Below are 24721 nucleotides of genomic sequence, written 5' to 3' on the forward strand. Positions count from 1 at the left end.
AGGAACAGAACCGTGACCATTTCGGGACATCTTAATAGACCCTTTGTGAAGGGAGCATGGGACAGAATCCTGACAGTTTAGTATTTAAGATAAAAAAACTGGTCTTAAAGATAAAAGTATACACTTTATCAAATGAAAGAGCTACTATTTCCTATATACAGTTACCAAAGTGCTTCACTGCTTAGCCAAGAACTGAAACACCATGAATTAGGTACATCAATTTTAACAAGGTTTGTTTTTTTCCTGTACAGGTAAGTCAGTACATAGGAAGAGAAACAATGAATTATACAACACTATCTTTATGGTATAACTTACTGATAAAGTAAAAATTGAGTACAGAGTTAAAATAAAAAATTTTCTTTATTGCGGCATAAGTCCTTAATTTGCCACAATATTGAAACACATGTATACAAGCACATTAAAACAGATTTAATTAGCTACACTATTTCAGATTGCTATTATGATACAAAGTATTTGTTCTGCATGTTCACTAATAATTTTTTGATGAACAAGTGGATAAACACTGCAAATAATAGTTTACCTGAAAGTTCCATTTAACTCCCTATCAAGCAGGCTAGCTTCAGACTCCCTTTAACCACATCAGAAAGACTAACATCACAGAACATCTTAAAAAACTTTGCACTAAGTGTGTTTAATGGAACAATTTAATTTAACAGAGGCCAAATGAATATGCTTAATTTAATTGGAGGAAGAAACATCTCTAACCCACAGACATCCTTTCAATGTATCTATTGTTAACTATACGAGCTTCTATTTTCTAATTTAATGTAACACTGTCACTCAAGCACTTCGCTTTAGCCTATATGCAGTTTATTAAACTTGAGAAATTTAAAATTAAGTTTTGATGCTTTATTTTACAATTTCTTATTTGCATAGTAAGCAACATCTTGATCTAACCAGTTTTAACCATATAGTAATACTTTCTATAGCTAGTTTACCAGGTAGGCATCATATCAGGGAACCACATTCTTCCAAGGTGTTTCGAGACTTCTGAATGAATTTGATCCAGGTTGTAATCATTATCTGGAATTAGTACCTCCTCCATAATAGAAAGCTGGGTGAGCCTCCCTCCACACATCTTTACAAACTCAATAAAACCTCTGCAGGTAACCTCACATTCACCAAGGCCCATCGCTGTTAGGTTCTTACAGCGTTCAGCAATGCAAATGAGTTCATCATCCAGTGGCTGAAGTCCATTAGCACATACCACCAATTCAATCAACCTCGGGCAGTTCATTCCAATACGACCTAACATGGCTTTGCTTACTGCACGACCAAAGTAAAGGTGCGTAACAGGAGTTTCTTCTCTGAAAAATGCATCAAATTCCTCTTCATATAAAAAGAAGTACATCACAATATTGACTTTGGGGGAGTGCTTAACAAGTGCATCCCAACTTTGCTTTTTAATAGTATGAAATTCAATTTGTCCAGGATTTTCACTCACAACATCTATGCGAAGATGTTCAAGATTAACATGTTTCTCACTAGAGAGAGCCAGCAGCAGTTCATCACTTAGTATGTAATAATTCAAAGCCAGTTCCCTAAGGCCATGACACTGGTCGGCAACACAAAGAATTCCTAAGACAAAAAAATGAAATACATAAATTGCATATATTTCTTTTATAAACTACAATATATATTTGTATACTTAGCTTAAATTAAAACATTTTATTCAAACTACAAAACCGTGTGGGTTTTTTTTAGTATACCCATATCCCAGAACAATGTCTAATATTTCCAGAAAAGCAATGATAATAGAAAGGATTGTTTTTATAGGTTGGGAGGAAGTTCAAAGCAGTCAGCTTTACAATAGCTCATATTTGATGGCACCCCTAAATGCTGTCAAACAAATCTCTTCATTTAAAAAGTTAGTGTAAAATATAAAATGAAGCTCTACTGTGAAAAATGGCTAAATATGGAATCTTCCTACTCTGCAGTTCTGCTTCTTTTGCGTGTTCGTATCTGCTTATTTTAGTGATTATTTTCCCCCTACTGCTTTTTTACTCCTGTTAGCCCTAGAATGCTCCTACATCTGTAAGAGAGTGAACTGAATTTTAGCCTATTTGTATACCAACAGAACTGCTTACTAAATTTAATTCAGTCATACTTGTAAAAAGCCACTGAATGCAATGAATAGGGACGAGTATTACTGAGGCATAATCTGAAGACAACCAGTTGCACATCTGTCACTAAGGGAACAATTTGGTCCACAGAAGCTTTAACTAGTAATGATATTTAAAAATGCAGTTTGATTTTTAGTTGTGCAAACTGCAGCTGAGCTGGCATTCAAAAGCCTCAGTACACAACTGAACTCATTTAATATTTATGTTGAGAAAAACAGAGCCTCACAAACTTCTTTAATGACAGGTTTCAGAGTAGCAGCAGTGTTAGTCTGTACCCACAAAAAGAACATCGGATGCATCCGATGAAGTGGCCTGTTGCCCACGAAAGCTTATGCTCAAATAAATGTGTTAGTCTCTAAAGTGCCACAAGTACTCCTAAACTTCTTTAAATCACTTTAAGACGTTTTTAGACTCAGAATATGCAGAGTTTGTCATTGATAAAGTTATAATGACCATACATAAATGCATAACATTTATAATAATACCTTACATAATTCAGGAAATTCAATGTTATCTAATTTCCCATCACAAATTTGTATTAAAACTTCTTTTGCACGGCATTACTTGATTTTAAACAACTAAGCCACATAAAGTTATGGTTTTTCAATGAACAGAGATACAGGTACTGTACATGCTCATGTTATCTTGAGTATATTATGGAACACAAGTTGACTAGTTTAGAAAATACTGTGCACACTATGAGCAATTCATGAATTTGAATACTTACAACTCCATTATTTCAAGCAAAATTTCTTCACACAGCAAGGGTCTCGTCCTTTATACTTATGTTACAGAAAGAGACAGTACTATATATAAACAAGTACTTGCCTTCATATTGGGCTAAGTGCATGGAAGGTTTAAATTTTTTTTTTTTAAATCTAAAATTTAATTCTTTACAGAAGTAAAACAAAGCATTAGAATGACTGAAACAGCACGGACGAATCCCAGAAACAGGAATAAAACCAGAAATATTTAAAGTCATATGAAAGGTATATCAATACTATTCTGATGCTTTCCTTTCACTTTGATTACTCCAAAAATGCTTAACATTAAAGAGGACATTTTCCCACGCTCTAGACAACTGAGAATAGCTAAGTGGAAGGTTTAAGTACCACCTCTGAACTGAGAATTTGCATGAAAGATTTTAAGTGGAAGAATAATTTATTCCAAATGTTAAGTACCTGAAAAAAGGCTAACAGAAATGCATCCCAACAGTAACTATTGCATTACTACTTCCTTTTTAATCAGATTTACTACTCACCAGCAGGTGACACATGAGGACAGCTGCTCATTTTTAGCAGTTTTAGAGTATCGCTATTGTTAGCAACAAGAACCTTCAAAGATGGATCATCAACTGGTGTGTCATCAATTTTGATGGATGATAATGACTTGGAGTTTACAAAAACTACTGTCAGTGCTGATGCAAAATGAGCCTGTTCAGAGAAAGTGGGGGGGGGGGGGGGGTGGAAGTTATCCTTCAGTGGACATTTAATGTTGTTATATCCATAGCATAGTTGATTGAACCTTTGCCTCAAGGTAGAGCCACTAGTTGTGTGTTACATGGGCCGAAGGGGTAAAATAATTATTCTATTATAAATTATAAATTTATATTTATAATATTTATAATTTTTATAATTTATAATATAATTATAAATTCTTATTTAATCGATCCCCTAAGTTATGTAATAAAGAATATAGTACTTACTCTCAAACTAGGGGTTATTTTAATGCTTACAGTGAACACAAACAGTTCTGCGCTTTTCCCCATTTCCCCTCTTTTCAAAGAAAAGAAAGTGCATACAATGAAGAGCTTGAAGTAGCTACAGAATACCAGTAAGTAAAAATACCAAATTAAGAAAAAAAAATTTTTCATCAAGAAACTGAACCGAGACCTCTCAGGACTAACATCTGATGGAGTGATAATTGTGCCCTAGTTCATTGAGAGAGAAAAAGGAAACGATATACTTACATATGTAAAATTAAGTACTGTAGCACCTCACTTCTGGAGATCTGATTCATACCACTACAATTTTGGAATCTTGAATAGGGCTGTCAAGCGATTAAAAAATTTAATCATGATTAACTGCGCTTTTAAACAATAATAGAATACCATTTATTTAAATATTTTTTGATGTTTTCTACATTTTAAAGTATTTTGATTTCAATTACAACACAGAATACAAAGTCGACAGTGCTCACTTTATTTATTACAAATCTTTGCACTGTAAAAAAAAGAAAAAGTATTTTTCAATTCACCTAATACAAGTACTGTTGTGAAATCTCTATCACAAAAGTCGAACTTACAAATGTAGAATTATATACAAAAAAACCTGCATTCAAAAATAAAACAAAGTCCAATTAACCCTATTCTTTGTTCAGCCAATCACTCAGACAAACAAGTTTATTTACATTTGCAGAAGATAATGCTGCTTCTTGTTTATAATGTCACCTGAAAGTGAGAACAGGTGTTTGCATGGCACTGCTGTAGCTGGCATCACAAGGTATTTACATGCCAGATGCGCTAAAGATTCGTATGTCCATGGGCGGCAGGTATAATAGGCCATGGGAAGCTCTGCCTCCCCCAGCGCGGTCACAGCCACTGGACCCCCGGTTGCACAGTTTGGCAGCAGGGTTTTTGCTTTATTATACCCCATGCAGGTTCCAGGGTGGCAGAGGAGGCACATACCACCTCCCCAGCCACCCCAGAATACGCATGGGGCATATCAAGAAGTGTCTTCTACAGATACCTTCCCTCCTCGGACCCAACCCACCCATGACCCAGGGGAAAAGTGAGGCATGACTGCAGCCAGCCCCGAGCTCCTCCAGACGGGGGGAGGCTTCGCTTGGGGATTCAGCCCGCCTGGCCTGGGCTCCTCTGGGCAGGGGGAGGTAAGGGGGAGCTCTGGGCTGCGGCTAGCCTGGGGTTCCTCTAGCCGGGGGGGAGGGGGGGGAAGACACACTCCGGGCTACAGCTAGCCTGGGGTTCCTCCGGGCAGGGGGCACACAGGGAATCTCATGGCTCTGGGTGGAAGGGGCAGAGCTGGGGCTAGCCTCCCCAGAGTGGGGCTCCACCGGCCTCCTATCATATGTCCCTTGATGCTTCAAGCACCATTCCAGAGGCCACGCGTCCATGCTGATGACAGGTTCTGCTCGATAACGATCCAAAGCAGTGTGGACCTATGCATGCTTATTTTCATCATCTGAGTCAGATGCCACCAGCAGAAGGTTGATTTTCTTTTTTGGTGGTTTGGGTTCTGTAGTTTTTTGCACCAGATTATTGCTCTTTTAAGACTTCTGAAAGCATGCTTCACATCTCACCCCTCTCAGATTTTGGAAGGCACTTTAGATTCTTAAATCCTGGATTCAGTGTTGCAGCTATCTTTTGACAAAATGCAAAGAAGATACCAATGTGAAATTTCTAATTTGCAGTGAAAGTGTTCTTAAAAACGAACAACATGTGCTGGGTCATCATCCGAGACTGCTATAACAAAATATACAGCAGAACGTGGGTAAAACAGAGCAGGAGACATACAATTCTCCCCCAAGGAGTTCAGTCATAAATTTAATTAACGCATTTTTTTTTAAACAAGTGTTATCAGCATGGAAGCATGTTCTCTGGAACAATGGCCGAAGTATGAAGAGGCATATGAATCTTTAGCACATCTGATACGTAAATATCTTGTGAAGCCAGCTACAACAGTGCCATGCGAACGCCTGTTCTCACTTTCAGGTGACATTGTAATTAAGTGGGCAGCATTATCTCCTGTAAATGTAAACAAACTTGTTTCTCTTTGCGATTCGCTGAAAAAGAAGTAGGACTGACTGGACTTGTAGGCTCTAAAGTTTTACATTGTTTTGTTTTTGAGTGAAGTTATGTAACAAAAAAATACATATGTAAGGAGCACTTTCATGATAAAGAGATTGCACTACAGTACTTGTATAAGGTGAACTGAAAAATACTATTTATCATTTTTACAGTGCAAATATTTGTAATAAAAAATATAAAGTGAGCACTGTACACTTTTTATTCTGTGTTGTAATTGAAATCGATATACTTGAAAATGTAGAAAAACATCCAAAAATATTTAATAAATTTAAATTGGTATTATATTGTTTAACCGTGTGATATCATAATCATTATTAATTTTTTAAATCACGATTCATTTTTTTGAATTAATCGCATGAGTTAAGTGTGATTTATCGACAGCCCTAGTCTTGAGCCATGCATTTGCTTCCCAGATGTTCCAAGTCTGGATTAATAACCATGCTTCAGCACAGTCTTAAGACTCATTCAATCAATAGGACATAAGCAAATGCTTAGATACATTCCCAACTAGGGCCATAATCAAGGCCACATGACCTAGAGTTGTGGATATATAGTTACTAGTTTTATAGAAGCCAGTATCAGTGGGGCAAAAAGTTCTCTAAGAACGGAGTGTTGTCAAATGTAGGTCATACTTCAAAATACAAACATGAAAATGAGTGTTTAGAGAAATATATGGCAAGAAATAGAACTTTGTGCATTTGGGTACTTTAATGTTAAAGTCTTGGGTTTGTAAAAATTACTTTTCTTTTTAATTCAATAATAATATCTACATAGTTTAACATGCTTAGATATTAAATGATTTGTTACACTATCAAGGTAAAATTTGTGAGTCCATAGGACATTACCTTGGAGACGTTCATAAAACTTGGTTTTGCTGTTGAAATCAAACCTAATGTCTTGATAGAACAATTCACCAATTGAGAAAGGATGTCACAGGCAGCTTCTGCAGACTCAGTACTACTATCAACCTAAAAGACAATTTGAAAACCCTGAAGTCATTTTGTATTGCTTCCTAGAAAGTCAACAGCATGATAAAATATATTTAATATCCAAAATAGAGTAGCACCAGTTTTTTTTAACTAGTAGATTGCACTATACCAACTTTTATTTGCTCCAAGAAAGGAATGTGAAACTTATTAAGCGGTTAATAATTTGAAGGCAGCAAAGAGTCATGGAAAGTACTTGCCTACAATACTTATTACACTGTGTGATTATCAGATAAACCCTGTTCTGACAGTCCTGATAACACCAGACATCTTAAGGTTATCCATCTATCTTTGATTTGCCTCATCTCTGCATTTCTTTATCAACAATTTGGACGCATGACTAGTACTGAATTGCAGGTTAATGTATAGCATAATTCCATAGCTGATGCCTCCTCCTTCATAATTATCAACTGTCAGACTTTTGGGGTTTATTCTGGTCTAAAAACAGGATAAATAAAAGTAATCCAGCAAAGTGGCCCACATTACACGCAGTGTAGCCTAGTGAAACTTGGAGACCTGGGTTCTATTCATGACTCTGCCACTGTCTGCTGGAAGACCTTGGACAAGCCTCTTTACATCTGTATTTCAGTTTCCACATCTGTAAAATGGGGGTGATACCTACCTCCTTTGTCAAGAGCTTTAAGATATGAGCTACATATTGTTATCTAGATCACTATGCAGATGACATATTAAGAAGCAAATCAGTTGTACTACGTGAAGTAGCTACATGTACTTAAAGTAACTGATTAAAATGTTAACCATGGACTGCTACAGAACTGCATCAGAAGAACTCTGAAGGCAACTAAAAAACAAAATTACTAATGACAGTGTTAGGAGAAAGAAACTTCTGAGTTTAAACCTGACTTTGACATTAACTCCCCCTCTGTGGTGTTCACAAACTTAGGGCTATTTTACACTAGAAATTCACCCATGCAAGGGGACCTGATAACATTATAGTCCCCACATGTAATTAAGACGGTCTTCCAGCGTAGATTCTATCTACGTAATTGCTATACTTCGAGTGGTGTATCTCCAAGACAAGCTACATTAATATCATCTGAATGGTCTAACACCCGAATAAAGGGAGGACTACGTTAAGGTGGTACTCTAAACATGAACTTAACACTTGTGTGTGTAAACATTACTGTGCTGTTTCTTGGATATTAACATTTCTCAATATTCATGTGCAGCATATAAAAAGTTTTGATATATCCTTTAACATATGTAGTTAGATATACTATTTTGATTACATTTTCTTTACCTCTCTGCTTTAAATTGCTATGTCTAAGAGGTAGAAAATACTACTTCCCTCCTTCCCTCCCAGAAGCTGAGAATTAGTCGGTAGAGAACTTAGTTTAGTGCCACTATAAGAAAAACTGTGGATAGGATGTCAATCCTAGTCTTACAGAATACTTCCACTAACAATACTGGTCTTGTAATTTTTAAATACAAAAGGTAAAATAGCTACTATTTAAAGTCAAATTTACTACAATGTTGTGCAAAATAAATTTTTTAAAATAGTACGCTAAATTAAATACAACAGGCTATGAAAATCATGTGAACTAGATACTGTGCATGTACAGGAAGTACATAATTTTAGCAAGTGCTTCCTTTTGAAAAAAAATTGCTGGAAACATCTTGGAATATAACTTTCCATGCATTCAATAAAATAGTCATACCAATTTATCCTTAAAAAAAGAAGAAGTTTTTGGATGGAGATGCAATACAATTTACAGACATCCAAACACCACCGTCCTGTAAAATGACAAAACAAGCCTCCACTCCTATCTTTACCTTGAAGCTGACATACTGCAGATCATCAGCATGTCTCTTGATAATTTGCTGAATCAGATCGGGGTGAGTAGACTTTAAATAAGAAGTAGCTGGTTGGTTAAGCTCAAATTCAAACTTCCTCCACAGGTCAGGAATATGAAAAACTTCATTCCACCTTCGGCAAACAGAAGATGCCCGTGCTCTATCTACTAAAGGCAAGAACTGAAAAATATGTAAAACTACATGGAGTGGCAGGGTTCCCCAGTCCATCAAGGTTTGCAGGTGAGACTTGCCAAATGCTGATCCATAGAAAAATGTTTTCTGCTTTTTTGATCTTTGTGGTGCTTGGAGAACAGAGTTCTCAGTTTTAACAGTCCGCCTGATTCTCTTCATTTTGAGAGCAAACAATTTCAGGTACTAGAGTGGTGTGATGTAATGAAGGTACAAAGCTTTCTGTACGTTTTCAAGTACAATAGATCTCTAAAAAAAAGTACAGAAGATCAGTAAAACAAAAACAGACATGTTATCAAACCCTATCATACAAAATGTCTCTGCACTTGATACAATGTACACACAGTAGTAAGAGTCTCATTTCCATACATAAGGTATGCTCTGTAATGTAATTAATGAAACCAAATTTCCTAGGTCCAGATGAGCTACCCAAGGACAATTTCATCTGCCAGTATTTCATGTAAGCGTACCACCAACTGCCTTCTAAAAAATAAAAAAAAATATATAAAATAAAAAAAAAAGTTAACTATACACATAAGTTTCCACTGCAAATAAAAATATGGGATTTGCTACTAGGTTTAAGTAAGTAGGCTCGAACTAGCGGGTCCATTAGTAATTTCTAAGAGCATATTTGTCTTTGTTACAGTTTAAGATACACTGTCAATGCATATTTTTTCCCAAAGTGATGGACCTGTGAAATGCCATGCCACTTTTTGTCTTATTCTTTTAGCCAATATGGCAAAATAGGGCTTGTCTACATAGAGATTTAGCAAAAATTAATCCAAATTGATTAAAGGTGTGAATTTAAAGTGGATTAGTTAAACCGCATTGAGTAAGAGTGTCCACATAGTGTTTAGCATTAAAATGACTAATTCAGTGAATTAAGCTAAACCAAGTTAAGATCACTTTAACTCTGTGTAAGTGTCAAGACAGGATTTAATGTGGACCAATCAATCCACTTTAAATTCACTTTAGTTTATCTGGATTAAGGCTTGTCTACACAGGAAAATTAAGTGCCACTGAATTGTGAAGTCTGAGGAAGAATCACCCCCACACTGCCTAACAGCTTGTCCAGGTAAATCTAATTCAATGAACTTCTGAATACCTACTTTCACCCATGTTCCTTTTTAGAAAAAGGCAAAGGCACAAAATATTATTGCACATAAAAGCAAGGCAAGACACACTGATCAAACTAAGTGGATGAACCCACAGAAGAGTTTTTGAATCACATAACCTAGAACTTCAATGCTTTTGAAATACTTCACTTTTTTTGAAGTGGGGACAAGGTATAGTGCATAAAAGATGAAAGATGAAAAAAATAAACAAAAGATCTAGAGTTTATTTTACACATTTGCAACGTTTATCTAGGTTACAGACATTTATCTGAAACTTGCCCCTACAGTGTAAGGAACCTACTTCAGCACGCTGTAACTTCACAAAGAAACTAGTTTATTCTTGACCAAGCTTGTGAGACCTTACATAAAACTGGATGGCATTTCCATGTCTTTAATATGGTAACTTTTAAGTGCTGCATCAGATCAATTCCAGAATTTTCAGGAATGTTAGGTATCAACTGTCAGAACTCTCTTAATTTGGGGTACACAACACCATCTGTACTGAACAGCCACAGCTTCAAACCCCTCTATATAACTGTCGTCTATCAATTAAAGAACTGGTTATGGAACCCACTAACACCTTCCAGCATAACAATACCCCTTGTATCATCTCTTCTCATCCTCCCAATATAATTTTATGGCAATACACCGAATGTCCTATCTTTCAGATAAAAAGATGATAAATAATGGTGGGAACAGAGCCCGTAGCATAAAGGGAGGGAGGAATGGGCATGCAGAGACCACGTGGGCTGGTAGAATGAGGGACCCTGAAATGGAGGGCAAATAGAATCCCTGGGGCTCGAGGGAGACTGGGGACCCTGGCATGGGAGGAGAAGCCGAGGGGGGGTTGTAGTAGTTCCTTAAATAGAGAGGGTTGGAGAGTAGCAAACAGAGTGCTTATGGAAAAGAGCAGAGAAATGCAAGCAGCTCTTGGTGTATACAATGAGTTTGGCCTAAAAAAGCAACAAAGTGTTGCAATCCCCTCCTTTTATAGCACACAAAAAATGTACTATATACTTCACAAAAAGACATCAGCTTGTAAATTTGTTGCAAGGTTAAATTTAGTTGGGCAACAAGGAATGAGGATAACAGCCAAAGAAAAAACAATCAAGTGATAATTCATCTTAGGCATGTGCATAACTTCATGGTTTCAGGGTTGCTTTTAGAACTCTAAAAAGAAAGATACTACTGACTCATTTGTTATGGGTAGTGAGCTTTCAGAAAGGATATACCTTATGTTAGAGGCTTGCTGTTACGAATTCCACAATCACAGGGCAGCATACATAAGGCAACAATACATTTGTGCCTGTTTATGGGTTTAAATCTAAATTGCTACAGCATATGATCCAAACACAGATTAGTTTTATTAGCAATGAAAAAGAGGTCTGCTATTTGCCTACCATAAAACTTACCCTAATTTGTTATGTCTTTGTAGTTTTGTACTGTCTAGTCTTGCACTGACAAAATGTAAAAGTGCATAATTCTATTGGAAACCCTGTGATGAGTGCCATATTCAGAAGCCTATACAATCTTTTTGTAAAATAAAATAAAAAATTAACCACAAAAAAGAAATTAGGTTGGTCTAAAAGGACCTATTTAATTGTGATTTGTTTGCATTTTACATTTTCACAATATGTAACTGCATAAAGGCCATATACATATTGTGGCTAGGTATACTTAAGAACCAAACTATGACAGCATGAACATGAAATGGAAGTGTCATGCACAGATTATGTCCCATTTCAAATTCCTTTAAAGGGACCTTCCCACTTTCTTGGTTTTTTTCCAGTGCTAACCAATTCTTGAAGATATTATGGCATTTTGTCAGTTTCCAAAACTAGTTCTAGACACTAAACAGATAAAGCACTCACAAGTCAAGCAAAACTCGTTAAATAATTTAATCAGCCTTGATGCATCTTTGGAATTAGAGGGAGTTCAATTCCCCACTTTCTCATGAAAATGGAACTATTCAAGGCGATGTTGAACTTTATGGACCAGACTTCAGTACATATTACAGTTTAAGATACACATAGGAGTGTGTAAATTAAACAGAATACAACCAAAGCATGTTAATCCAAGAAGTCATTAATACAATCTCTAGAGGGTTTATCAGTATGCCACAGATAAAGCATACGGATTGAATGTCAACTCTTACTTCTCTACAAACAGAATGTCTATGAAAACTAAACAATTCTCACCCAACGTTTTGCAGTATACCGGGTACTATAGAAACCTGAGACAATTAATCTCAATGATGAAAAGCCTAACTTTTTGCTTGTTTTAGGACAATATCTGAAAAAACCAAAATCCCTTTCTTACAAAGACAGGGTGAGGTAATACCTTCTGTTGGCGAGAGAGAGAGACAAGCTTTTACTGCACAACATAAATCGATCGAATAAAAGATATTACCTCACCCACCTTGTCTGCCTAATATCCTAGGACCAACACAACTACAACAAACCCCTTCCTTGTCCTTTTAGTCCATGAACTTTATAAGAAGTTTTTTTTATCAATTAAAATATGGAAGGTAACTCTTATCCCAGTAAGCACCTTCTATATATTAAGGGTGTTTCAAAATTAAAGCCAGTACCTCTCCCAAACATCCAACCACATCTGAAATACCGATGTACTTTCACCTTTTCAGGAACTTCCAGGTTTCTGATATTACTGTCTTATATCTCTATGGTTTGGAGATAAAGAGGGAGATTTTCAAAGGTACAAATGGTAGCTGGGGCAAGCCAATAGGAGTTGGATGCCTAAATTCCCAGCTGCACTAGAGCTGCAGCTTCATGTTGCCAAGCAGGGGGAAGGGAGTAAAATTTTGCATGTACCCCCAATCTCTGAGGAAAGTGGACTAACAGTATAGGCCAAAATGAGTTGGCAGTCAGGTCTAAATCTTAGAAAATCACATGCCCACATCATAACTGGCATCCTTGTTAGCTACATTAAAAGAGGCCAGAGACAGAATGAACATGAAGGCTTTAGATTTGATGGAGCTTCATCAAAAAGGAAGGATCTTAGATGGACACATGGTCAACGTTATAGGCAGTTCCTGCTACACTGAGGGCTCTGAAGATTAAGAATATGACTTTAAATTGGCAACAGAAGCAGACTGGGAGCAAACAAAGACTATGACACAGAAATGGTGTGTTTATGGTATCCTAGTCCACTGAGGAGATGGGTAGCTGTATTCTCCCCAATATAGTGTGCCTGCAAAGCTTTCATACTTAGTATTAGAATTAGTTTCTGGAATCTAGACTATGAAAAAACTAAAGATCTGGCTGCAGTGATCCATATTCTGAGAGGAAATGACAGTTTTCTAGAAAACTGAAAGATGACATTTTCCACAACTGATGCTACCTGATTTTCCAGGGTTAGTAAGGAGCTGAACAAGACTGAAGGTTCACACCACTTTGAAGAACTAGAAGTAGGTATGTTCAATGCAAGGGAATACCAGTGGGAAAGACAGCATTCTAACTAGTTCTATGAAGAGATACCTCACTATGACCAGCATCACTGCTCTCTGTTTTGTAGATAGAGGACTTCAATCCCCAGGGAAATTATTCCAGCGGCTTTCAGAAGCAGTAAATCCACTTTAAAGATTATGGTGAACTATGATCATATTTATATGGCAAAAAACAAAGAATATGAGACAATACACAGAAAGTTAAGGAACTCCTCAGAAACTTTGAATGAGTAATTCAGAAGTATTCTCACCCACCCACCCACCCACTCTTCATACTATAAGTATTACAAGTTTGAAAGGTAATTAGGTCCAAGAACAGTCTCATACAGCTATTTTTTCTGACTACTATAACAGAAAGATGAGAAAAGAATTCTGCTCTTTGTATTAGCAGTTTCACTGTACTTGTTTCCTGTTGTGTAGTCTTCACACAGCAATAAGGAGATGAAAACCACGTTAAAAAAAGAAATTGTGACTGAAGTCACAATAAATTGGGAGATTTAATAACTGAAGTTTTGTCTTTTTAACTGACTAAATAGTAAGTTTTTCTGATCTAAATGAAAAGAGTGTTTCAAATCTAATCAAGAATTTGATTTTTACTAATTTAAAGAAGAGCAGCACACTAGCTTATGTTAATATACACTTAATGTGTTGCTTCACTTTTCAGACCATTTTGTCAGATAGTCATCTAACTGACCAATTTAACAACTGTTCAGAGAATCACTAAATGGATCTGCAGTAGAACATTAAAGTTAGTATTCTGATATTACAGGCAGAGTTGGTAGCTTCCCATTATAGACTCCGTTTTTGGTTCCTTGTAACTTTGACAACTTTAAACTGCCTGGGATGAAATTTTCCATGCCAGAGGTCTTCCTCCGGCTGAATTTTTTGAAAAAAATTCCATCAGCCAAAGTAGCTCAGCTATTTCTAAGAATAAGGTATAGGGAAAACATGCTTTCCCATGTTAATTTCTGGCACCATCTTCTTTGATTAGCAACCACATGCTTTGCATGAGGGACTTTCATTTGGCAGGGGGAGTCTTTTATTTCTAGGATGTGCCTCATTATTTCCGTGAAAATCTGCCCAAAATTGGCCAAGTTATAAACCTTTGACACACTACATCTTACACAAGCTCAGAAGAGACTTGCTAGAGCTTCACAGCTAAATGTCCTTAAGATTTTGATTGCATGCCCCAGCTTGGAGCTGAGCAGGACTTTCCTTGAAATTGTTGCACAAGATTGCTGCAGGCCAGGCTGGACAGCAGAACTGAGAGTTGGTCTCCTGTGCTCTCAACGACATCATTGCTGGGCCCAGGAAGGATGGAAGAGGAGATCTCAGTTTGAATGCAGAAGGACAACAGCCAAATTAGGTGGGCTAGATTGTGACTGGATGAGCGCCAGTGTGCGGGGAGACTAAAATCCAAAAAAGCATTGGAGAGACAAGACACATACTAGATGAGGAGCCTTGGGAAAGAGACCATGGGGATAGGGAACATAGGTGGTGCGTGATGAATGGAGGCTGGGGGGATCTGGGACTGGAAGTTCAGAGGGGTGAGACTAGGCCTGGCTAGACTACGACTGGGATAAGAAGCCTCAGGAGTGGAAACTGGGGCTTGCTAGGTAAGGAGAATGGGACTAGGAACCATGACTGGCGAAGAGACAGGGCAGAAGGGGTCATGGCTGGGGGTAAATGGGAAGAAGAGTCTGTGCCCAAAAGACGCCTCTCCAGAGAGAGTCTCACCATTCCTCTGCCATCAGCACATATGGAAAAAATGTTGCACATATGCATTACAACGATCACATAAGGGGGCCAAATTAAGGTTACATTGGCAACCTTAATCCTAGCATTTCCAAATTTTGAGTGCTTGCCCTTGCAATATTATGTTTTATTGCATCTTTTTGCATGCAACGTATTATCCACTTCAAAATTTCACAAACTAGTACACCCTGCTAAAATTTTAATTCTATTCCTATGACTCTAAATCATCTAAATGATACAACTATGAAAACTGTGGATACCCTTTCTCTAAACATAAAGGGTCAGTTGCTCAGAAGCAGACACTTGGCACTCAGTATAGATGAGGAGATAGTGCGCAGAGGCTTGCTGTAAACTGCGGCTGCTGCCATTGGTCCCCAAGGATTGTTTGGGCAGTTGGGAATCATGAGACTGCAAGAGTGTGACCACACCCCATATGCGAGGGTGAGGCCAAAGAGTGGTATAAGTAGTATCTTGTAAATGCTGAATATATATGGTACATGAAATGCAGACTGCAGGTTGTCAGCCATAAGAACAAAATATGGTAATTATTACATTAACTATCATATTATTTTAGCTTAGCTATTTTTGAGTCTGATATAGTTTTGGTATTCTATATACTTCTATAATACTTTAAAACTCTTGCAAAGTTGCATCACAATGTTACGTGATGCCAAATTTAGAACCACAATATGAAAAAAAAAGTTTATTGCTTATAGATCATGGACAATCACTATAAATGTAGATTTTTTTTTAATTTTCCTTTTATACATAGGTGTTCACAGAACCTTCTGTTCCATTCTGGCATTAACTAAAATCTAAAATAAGATGTATGTCACATATACAGCTATTTCTTAAAAATAGTTTACAATATATTCTCTACAACTGAAGTTAACTACAGTCTAATTTTCACGTGATACAATCAAGGTAGCCTTGAATCAGAGGTGCACATGCACACATACCTCCAAAGAATGTGGAAGTTCCTGTCTAACATCAGCACCTTTCAGGTGTTTGAACATCCATCCCATTGCTGAGTCATCCTGTATGTATGAATCCAGAAGGCAGGGAGGGGTCCCAGAAGATGAACTGACCTGTGAAGTCATCGACCAAAGACAAACTGACCTGCAAAGTCTGGGAAACCCATGAGGGACTTTAAGAATTCTTTAAGAATTCTAAAAGTATTTTAATTAAACGAAGAGCACTACTGAAGAAGCTAGTCTCAAAATGTTCGCTCAGCAAACAGTTTTGTAACAGAACAGTGATCTCCAAGGTGCATGGCTCTAACCTTGTGCCACTTTATACCTTCAGAATGCACCCAGTTAGCATTAGTTGCACAACTATAGGGATTGAAGTTACACAATCAATACCATATTATTAAACCACCACCACAACTATATCATTCCCCTCAACCAAACAAGTCTGTAAAGGGATACACAAGCTTCCATGTGTGGGCAGGAAAAAAGGTGCTGCTCAGCTCACACAAGAGAATCTAAGAGCTGGGGAGCTGTACTTGCCCGATGTTAAGCAACCAAAACACAGGACAGAATCTGTAGACAGCATCCAGAGATTTTTTTTTTTTTTTTTAACTTCAGTGTCTCTCAGCTATAGTAATCTTGTATTACTTGTACATCCCACTGTTACACGATGTTCCTAACAAAAGTTTGTTTTGTTTTGTTTTTAAGTTGACTGTATCCTTGATCACTGTTGGTTGTTCTGCACCTGCACCACCTTTCTGCAAGAATGTTATTATTACAGTATACAAGAAAACTGACAGTAAATAATATATTAGTAATTACACAAATATACTATGCATAAGACCACAACTGAAAACAAAGCAAATGTGACATACAACATGCACAGATATTTTACAACTAAAGTTATAGAACCAACATAATTAGATATAAAAGACCAATTTTGAAAGTTGTATAGGACAGTCTGAGACAATTTTCTTACCTAAAGAAAGCTTCCAAGTTATGGTGGGTAGTGGACAAATGAACTGTGGTAGCCGCGGCCATGGGGCATTCACCAGCATCTGTCTGCTTTCACTTCCTGACTAGATAAAAATGCGACAAAAAACATTTAAGTTTAAAAATTAACACTGAGATTCCATCCAGTATAAGAATGAGTGAGTTAATAAGGAACTACAGTCACCTCATTAGCCTTCACCTTCCCTACAGACGTTTATACAGAGAAATTTAGCATCCCTCAGCATAGCAAAAACAAGTTTGGTTGTGTCAGCCCAATGTCATGTAGATGTTTTTCCATACTGCAAATACTACAGACAGAATTGGTAGTCTTTGCTGAAGATAAGCATGAAATTGAAAGATGAGTGTTACAAGTTAAGAGTAAGTGTATTGGGCAAATTATATGAAGGAGTTTAAACAATTGTTCTACTGATCCAATGCTACTAGTCATGTGTTGCCGTGAGCACTGAGCTAAAAAAAAAAAAAAAAAAAAAAATCACTACCCAAATTAAGTATTAATGTAATCTAAAGTCACAGAAAACACTAAGTATATTAAAGAGCAACTATATAGGCTTTTCCTTGTTTTTTCTGTGTCAAAGATTTATTTCCTTTATCACATTATGATACTATATAAGGAGCTCTCTGGATCAATTTCATCTGTTTTAAAACAGCATTAAGAATCTCTTTCCCATAATCAGATCAGTAAGGTTATTTTTGTGAGAGCATAGAGTGGATATTAATGCGGTACTTCAGTACTTTTTGGTATTTCTGGAAAATACTAAGAGAAGGCTCACTCATCCCATCTGTCCTATTTTCAGCACTTTGGTATTTCTTCCATCATTGTTCAATTTGAGAAACTATAGTCTAAGGCAGAGGTGGGCAAACTAGGAACCGCAGGACCGTCCTGCGCGGCCCTTGAGCTCTTGCCCAGGGAGGCTAGTCCCCGGCCACTCCCCTGCTGTCCCCCCGCCCCTGCAGTTACGCCACTGTGCGGACAGTGCGCTTGTGCCTGCCCACCTCCCAGGTTTTCCAATAAGCCAGTCATGCTGGTCTAAGCGGCACGGTATGGGGGCGGGGAGGTTGGATAAGGGGCAGAGGGTCCCAGAGGGCAGTTGGATAGGCATGGGAATCCTGGGGGCCTTGTCAAGGAGCAGGGGGTGGTCAGGGAACAAGGAGCGGGGGGATTGGATGGGTGAGGAGTTAGGGGGTGAGAAGTGGGAGGAAGCAGATGGGGGCAGAGGCCAGGCTGTTTGGGGAGGCACAGCCTTCCCTACCTGGCCCTCCGTACAGTTTTGCAACCCCCATGTCGCCCTCAGGCCAAAAAGTTTGCTCACCCCTGGTCTAAGGCAAGAATGCTATTTGCAGTCACCTTCTACTTAATTATCTCAAATGCCACAGCTTTCCAATATCATCTTTGGTGATTTGTTTATTATAACTTTGACCAATAGCACACTTATGAATCTGAACATGCCAAAAAGTAGGAGATGCTTCTGTGTTTCATTAAGATTTAGGTTGGGGTAACTATAACAGCTAGTTATTTAAGATCATCATAATTTACAATTCACAGTTAAATACGTTCCTCTTACTTTTCCTTTTCTGAATATGCTTAGACGGTCCCAGTATAGATTTATACAGTAAATCAAACAGGTGCTTCTGTGTTTCACAAAGAATCAGACTGGGTAACTATACAACAGTTGGAGACTTAAGCTAACCACAAACTATAATTTGTAATGAAGTAGATTTCTCTTACCTTTTCCTTTTATTGAAATATCAGAAGTTCATAATACAGATTTATACAGTAAATCAAGCAATTACATTTAATCTAATAATGGTTTGTGTTTGCATATGACAGTATTGATTAAAATTTTGGAAGACATACAGAAAATGTAAAGAACGAGAAGTACTTGTGGCACCTTAGAGACTAACAAATTTATTTGGGCATAAGCTTTTGTGGGCTAACACCCACTTCATCAGATGCCTGGAGTGGAAAATACAGTAGGAAGATACACACACAACATGAAAAGATGGGCGTTGCCATACCAACTCTAACAAAACAACTTTAATTGATCTGTCTCGTTAGAGTTGGTATGGCAACTCCCATCTTTTCACGGTGTGTGCGTACGTGTGCCTACTGTATTTTCCACTCCAGGCATCTGGTGAAGTGGGTCTTAGCCCATGAAAGCTTATGACCAAATAAATTAGTTAGTCTCTAAGGTGCCACAAGTTCTCCTTGTTCTTTTTGCTGATACAGACTAACACGGCTACCACTCAGAAAATTTAAAGTTACCTAAGGCTTTCAGAAAAGAAGCAAACTCCTGCAGTATAAAGAAATTTCCTTAATGTAATTAAGACAAAAATATTGCACATAGTGCAGACAATGCCATCTAGTTTAAAAAGAAATGTAATAATAAATATGACTAATAATTAACAAAGGTATAACAAGGTATTTGTTTCTTATTAAAAAGGTACTCCACTTATGCGGAGAAGCCAATGTGAAGTGAAAGTTTAAGATAAATCTAACCAAATGTTATAAGAGCTAAATAACCATAAGGTCTGTCCGACGGTATAACTAGCAGTTGCACATAAAGCTTAACATAAGAAGTGATCCTACCAATCTTGTCACTGAACTGTAGGGAATAACCAAGTATTTGTACAGTGTATAGACAGCTGCTTTGCCTTATTGTTTAACTTACATCCTATTGGTGTTTGATCAAGCAAATAACTTTATACTGCTGCATGATGAACTACTAAACAAGTACAGAAAACAAGGAATGTGAAGAAACTTTACGTAAAGATACTCTAGCTTCAAAACAGACATTTCTTTAGGCATCTAGGAGTGGTGACAGAAACTGCAAATTGGAAAAGAACAAAGAGCTATGCAAGGTTGGCCAAAGGTTACACCACAAGAGAGAGGGAAAGAGTCTGGAGAAGTATGTTGCTGACTGGAACTAAAATAACGGGCAGCTGTTAAATGATTGCCTTGATAAAATGTCTCTTGCAACCCATTATGTCCCAAGAGGTTTTGCACAAACTGGTGAGGTCTAACATGTTTTACACAAACTTGATAGCATAAGATAACTGCACCTAAAGATTAATAAACTTTCCTTGAAGTTCTTGATTCCAGGACTGAATGGTAAACAGTTGAGAAACAAAAATGCAAATTGTCACTCGGGAAAAATTCATGTTCTTTGTCAGGATTTTTTTTATTCTGAAGGAGAGAATTGCTGAACAAAACCAGGCTGGTTTTATACAGTTTCTGATAGGTGTTGAAGGTGTTGAAGGCTGGTTCCTCTTCTTGGTGAAGTTATGTGGGCAGGTCAAAAAGTGACCCAGGCTAGTGGCAAAGATTTGAAACATCCAACCGGCATAGGAGTTGAAAGCAAGACAGAACACCCTGACCAAAAAACATGTAATTTTGCTCAGCTGGCAACTTGGCTATTAAGCTACATGCTTCTTAGAAAGTACATACTTAAGTTAAAGTAACTGTAAATAGCTAAATACGTATGATGAACACTTGTGTTTCACCAACAACTTTGATTTAACATGTTTTCTAGACAACTAAGATTAATAAGCTATTTATAGTTTTGAAGCCACAAAAAATTATAAATGCTGGGCCACGTTAGTGTAACGAGACACTGCTTAACCCCACTAAAAGATAACTGAGAGAAGCCTTGAATGTTTTCAAGCCTTGAATGTTTCAGAGATCAATCTAGAAATCAGAAATTTTGTGATAAAAAGTTGACAATTTTCCAAAGATGAAAAAGCTTTGACCTGACTTGTAAGTTTAAGATTTTTTCCCCTTATTTGAACAACTGATTGAAGTGACATTTAGAATATATAGTAGTGGTGAAATTCCACAGATATTAGAATAGTTTTCAAATCATTATGTGCATACTGTATTTGGGGGTTAGAGTGATGTGTGAGGAAAAACTGGAAGAGCTTGGCTGCAAGTATCACCTTGGCAAGGTAAATGAGTTGACATTCGTAGTAATTAAATAACTGGTTTAAATTTCTAAAATGCAAACTTTAGTGTTTGGCTGGACTGCCACAGGCAGTCCATAATTTAATTGACACACTGACATAATTCTGTATTTAAGAATGCATAGTTAAAATGCATACCTGGTACCAAAATCATCTGTCTAGAATAGTAAAGAATTAAGAAAGTTTGCCTACATAATACGAGTGTGAGAGATCTTTAATCAATGTATTATATTTATTGCCTGACAAGTTTTAACATCCCATATTGTTAACATCGTATGCTGGTGTCATTCTTTTAAACACTGTAAATACTAACTAATCATTCTTATTTGGTTTCCTGTAATTCTTATTCTGCAAAATAGAATTTAAAGCAAATAAATTTCAAATAACTCAGCAATCTGTACTTTAGCTAAAGCCTAGAGAACTGTGAGAAACCTAATTAACCAACTCTCTCTCCCAGATCTATTTAATGTGTGTTTTTATAATGTCTCTCACAAGCCCGATGCTCAGGATTCCAATAGAAAGTTTTTAAACTAATACATTACCCGCGGTGTGTGCAATGCAAACAAAGCTGTTTTGTGCTTGTGAACAAAAACCAGAGAGAAGTGAAGACACTAAAACAAGCAAGACTGACAAGCCTAATTAGCACAGAAAGTATGCAAAGACAGAATAATAGGTGAAAATTCAATTTTAAAAAGGTGTTCATTTACAGGAATCTAAAATGTTACCTATAAGAAAGCTGTCCCCGCTCCCCCCCATCCTCTTTAGCCAAGATCATACATCCCAAAGAAAGCAGTATTTGCTTTGAATACTATTATAAATAAAAACCCCAGCTCAAGCCATGGGGCTCAAGCTTTGGGCTTCAGCAGGGCTGGTCTTCCAAGGCACTGTGGTCAAGATGCAGAATAAGCACAGGGTGCATGGCTGTGGAAGCGTTGGGGGGAGGGAACAGCAGGGCCCGGGGGGATGGTGGGGAGCCAATGGGGGTTTGGGGGATCCTTGAGGACTAAGAGAGGCAGCAAGAGCTAGAGGTGATTTGGGGGTTGGGTGCCAAGTGGAGGCAGCAGGGGTCAGATGCACCAAAATACAAGTACATTATTTTTTGTTATTGAGTCTGCAAAAAACCAAAAACCTACATAAATCAATTACAATGATTTGGAAACATATATGTGCACATTCATTTGTTTTTCCTAAAGTATTTTAAGAACATTTAAGTAAATTAAGAAAATTTAAGAAAAAGCAAGAGTCGGTGGCTGCACTGAGGCCACCAAAAAATTTGTTGTGAGAACCACTTCAATGGAGTTTAATGGCTTAGTGTCTGCTCCCATTGCCTTCACTGAGAGCAGCATCAGGTCCTAAATAAAGGGAAAGTCAAAGCTTAAAGAAATAAGAGTGAAGTCAGTAATAGGAAACTAATTATACTCAATTACCAGTTAAGATGGGACTACTGTTATATCAGAGGAAAGAGACAGCTTGACATTTTTGTAAGATAAACACCACCCTGGTCAGGAGATGTTTCATTGTGTGAAACTCTGTCCTCTAAGTACTGACAACTGGAATACACTTACTTCAGAATGCTATTTGAATGTAAAAAGATAAGCTCTCTTCATAACAACTGATTGTCGTTCCTCCCTCCTTCAATGTATGTATGTATGTCAGAATGCGTGTGATGACAGCTACTTTAAATATGAAGGTGGGTGCCAGACTTTCAAAAAGGTTCTAATCTGTTAGCCCAAATAATTTTTAAAAATAAGTTATAGAATTTGTTGCGTACTTTTACCCATGACTTTAATCTTTTGTTTTTCCAAGTAGTAAAAAGCAGTTACTCAGAAATCCTGTTAAACTTCTGTTTGAAAAGCAATCCCCTTTTTCAGTTTTATCTTAAAGCTGCTTCTTTTAAATCTCCTTATTACATAATTTATTCAGTGCTTCAATGAAACACTTTAAAGGCCTCCCTACAGTATTTTTACCTATCACCTCTCCCTATTCTTTATGGAATAACAGAAATTAAGATGCTCCCTACAGTGTTTCCTGAAGCATTTCACCCTAATTTTAAGTAGTATTCTGTGCACTCCAAATTAGAAAAATCCTTCCTTTTGAACCTGACACTCTCCTTTTTTAAAAAAAAAAAAAAAAATTGCAGAGACTAACAACTATGAGAAGTCTTTTGACCGAGCCCCCAGTTCAGCTTCAGCTACAAACTGAAAGGTGACAACAACCCAGCCAAGCCTAACAGAGTATCACTGAAACACTTGTTCCTTTCAGTTAATGTCAATATTACCTCTGCCTACTAGATACCAGGATCTCCAAGTCTCTCCCCTGAGAAGAGGTGTCCAAATGAGTTTAGTGTCTGATGGAAGATTTTGCTTAACAGCAGTGGAGATGTCAGGGATATTTCACTTTTATCTCCTCTCACTCCGAGGGCACCAGTCTGAAAGAGCCCAACCCGAACGGGGGAGGAGACCATAATAACCTCAGCAGCTGGGCCGCTGTTTATAAACAACCACCGGAGACACGCACACGGCAGGACGGACGTCAGGAGCAGAAGCAGCTTTGGGGCTCAGAGTGAATTAAGGTCTAAGAGGCCAATGGCCACTTGCTGCGGCAGCTCCTGACGGTGCGGGTTAGGGCTCCATCCCCCCGCCCCCGTCGACAGCCTGCAACACCCTCAGCCCCCCGCCACCTCCCCCGTCGCTCCCGGCCCCAACCCCGCCCACCCCTCATTCACGTCCACACCGCCTCCTCCTCGGCCCCAACAGCGCCCCCCGTCGGCTGCCCCCGCGCAGCCCGACAACAGCGCCTATCCCCCGTTCCCAGAGCTGCTGCCGCCGCTCGGCCCGCTCTCAGGGCCCTATTGTGCAGGAGCAATTCCCCCGGGCGCGCCTGCCGGCCACCCCCCAGGTCCCTCACACTCACCGCCGCGATGCCCCCCGCCGGCCGACTGAGTTGAGGGGTTCGGGGGGCCGGGGGGGGGGGTCAGAACCTTCTAGGCCAACAGGGAGCCAGCAGAGCCACCGTCCGCTGCCGTGCCTCGGGGGGGGGTGGTGGAGCTTCTTCCCAGACTCCCCAGCCAAAGGCACTCCCTGCAGCGCATGCGCTGCTCGCTCCCGGGCACCTGTGACCTGACGCATGCGTCGTCTGCGCGTTTCTGTTCTTCCGCCGCTAGGTGGCGGGAAAGTCCGTTCTAGCGTCAGCTGCCTCTGCGGCGCCGCAAGGAGGCGGGGGCTTCCGGAGCGCGTCAGCTTGTGCTGAGCGGTTCGGTGCTTAAAATGGGGATGAGGGAACCTGCTGTGTCGGTTCCCCTGGCCTCGGTGCCAGACAAAGGAGCCCACGCAGAGAAGCTCAATGTGATGAGCGGGGGGGGGGGACCGTCTCCCTCGTCTCCCCGCCTTGCAACCCACTTAGCCTACCCCACCTCCCTCACCTACTGCTGAGACCCACTGTCTCCTCATCACCGTGCCCAGCAGCACAGCCTGCTACTGTAGG

The 24721-nt window shown here is 38.6% G+C and overlaps 1 protein-coding gene across 5 annotated transcripts; it reads right to left on the bottom strand.

The window, feature by feature from the left end:
• Positions 1-104: 104 nt before the first annotated feature.
• Positions 105-24295, bottom strand: LOC140915604 (F-box/LRR-repeat protein 21-like). 5 transcript variants are annotated; one of them, XM_073355516.1, is made up of 8 exons: positions 24152-24295; positions 23517-23666; positions 17247-17346; positions 16256-16384; positions 8751-9209; positions 6816-6938; positions 3406-3577; positions 105-1599 (listed from the first exon to the last, which is right to left on the bottom strand). In XM_073355516.1, exons 5-8 carry the CDS (start codon positions 9120-9122, stop codon positions 956-958), a joined length of 1311 nt encoding a protein of 436 aa, XP_073211617.1. In that variant the 5' UTR covers positions 9123-9209; positions 16256-16384; positions 17247-17346; positions 23517-23666; positions 24152-24295; the 3' UTR covers positions 105-955. The 5 variants fall into 5 exon arrangements, with proteins under 5 accessions (XP_073211617.1, XP_073211614.1, XP_073211613.1 ...); XM_073355513.1 differs by lacking the exon at positions 23517-23666 and having other exon boundaries at positions 17247-17342; XM_073355512.1 differs by lacking the exon at positions 23517-23666.
• Between the last annotated feature and the right edge of the window lie 426 nt (positions 24296-24721).

Source organism: Lepidochelys kempii, chromosome 8 (genome assembly GCF_965140265.1).
Source record: "Lepidochelys kempii isolate rLepKem1 chromosome 8, rLepKem1.hap2, whole genome shotgun sequence".
In the NCBI taxonomy this organism is placed as follows: domain Eukaryota; kingdom Metazoa; phylum Chordata; order Testudines; family Cheloniidae; genus Lepidochelys; species Lepidochelys kempii.

Coding starts and splice junctions, on each gene's coding strand:
- LOC140915604 (XM_073355513.1), bottom strand. CDS start 9,122: ATGAAGAGAATCAGGCGGACTGTTAAAACTGAGAACTCTGTTCTCCAA. Junction 3,578..6,815: donor GTTTTATGAACGTCTCCAAG/GTAATGTCCTAT, acceptor TTCTCTGAACAG/GCTCATTTTGCATCAGCACT. Junction 1,600..3,405: donor TCCTCATGTGTCACCTGCTG/GTGAGTAGTAAA, acceptor TTTTTGTCTTAG/GAATTCTTTGTGTTGCCGAC.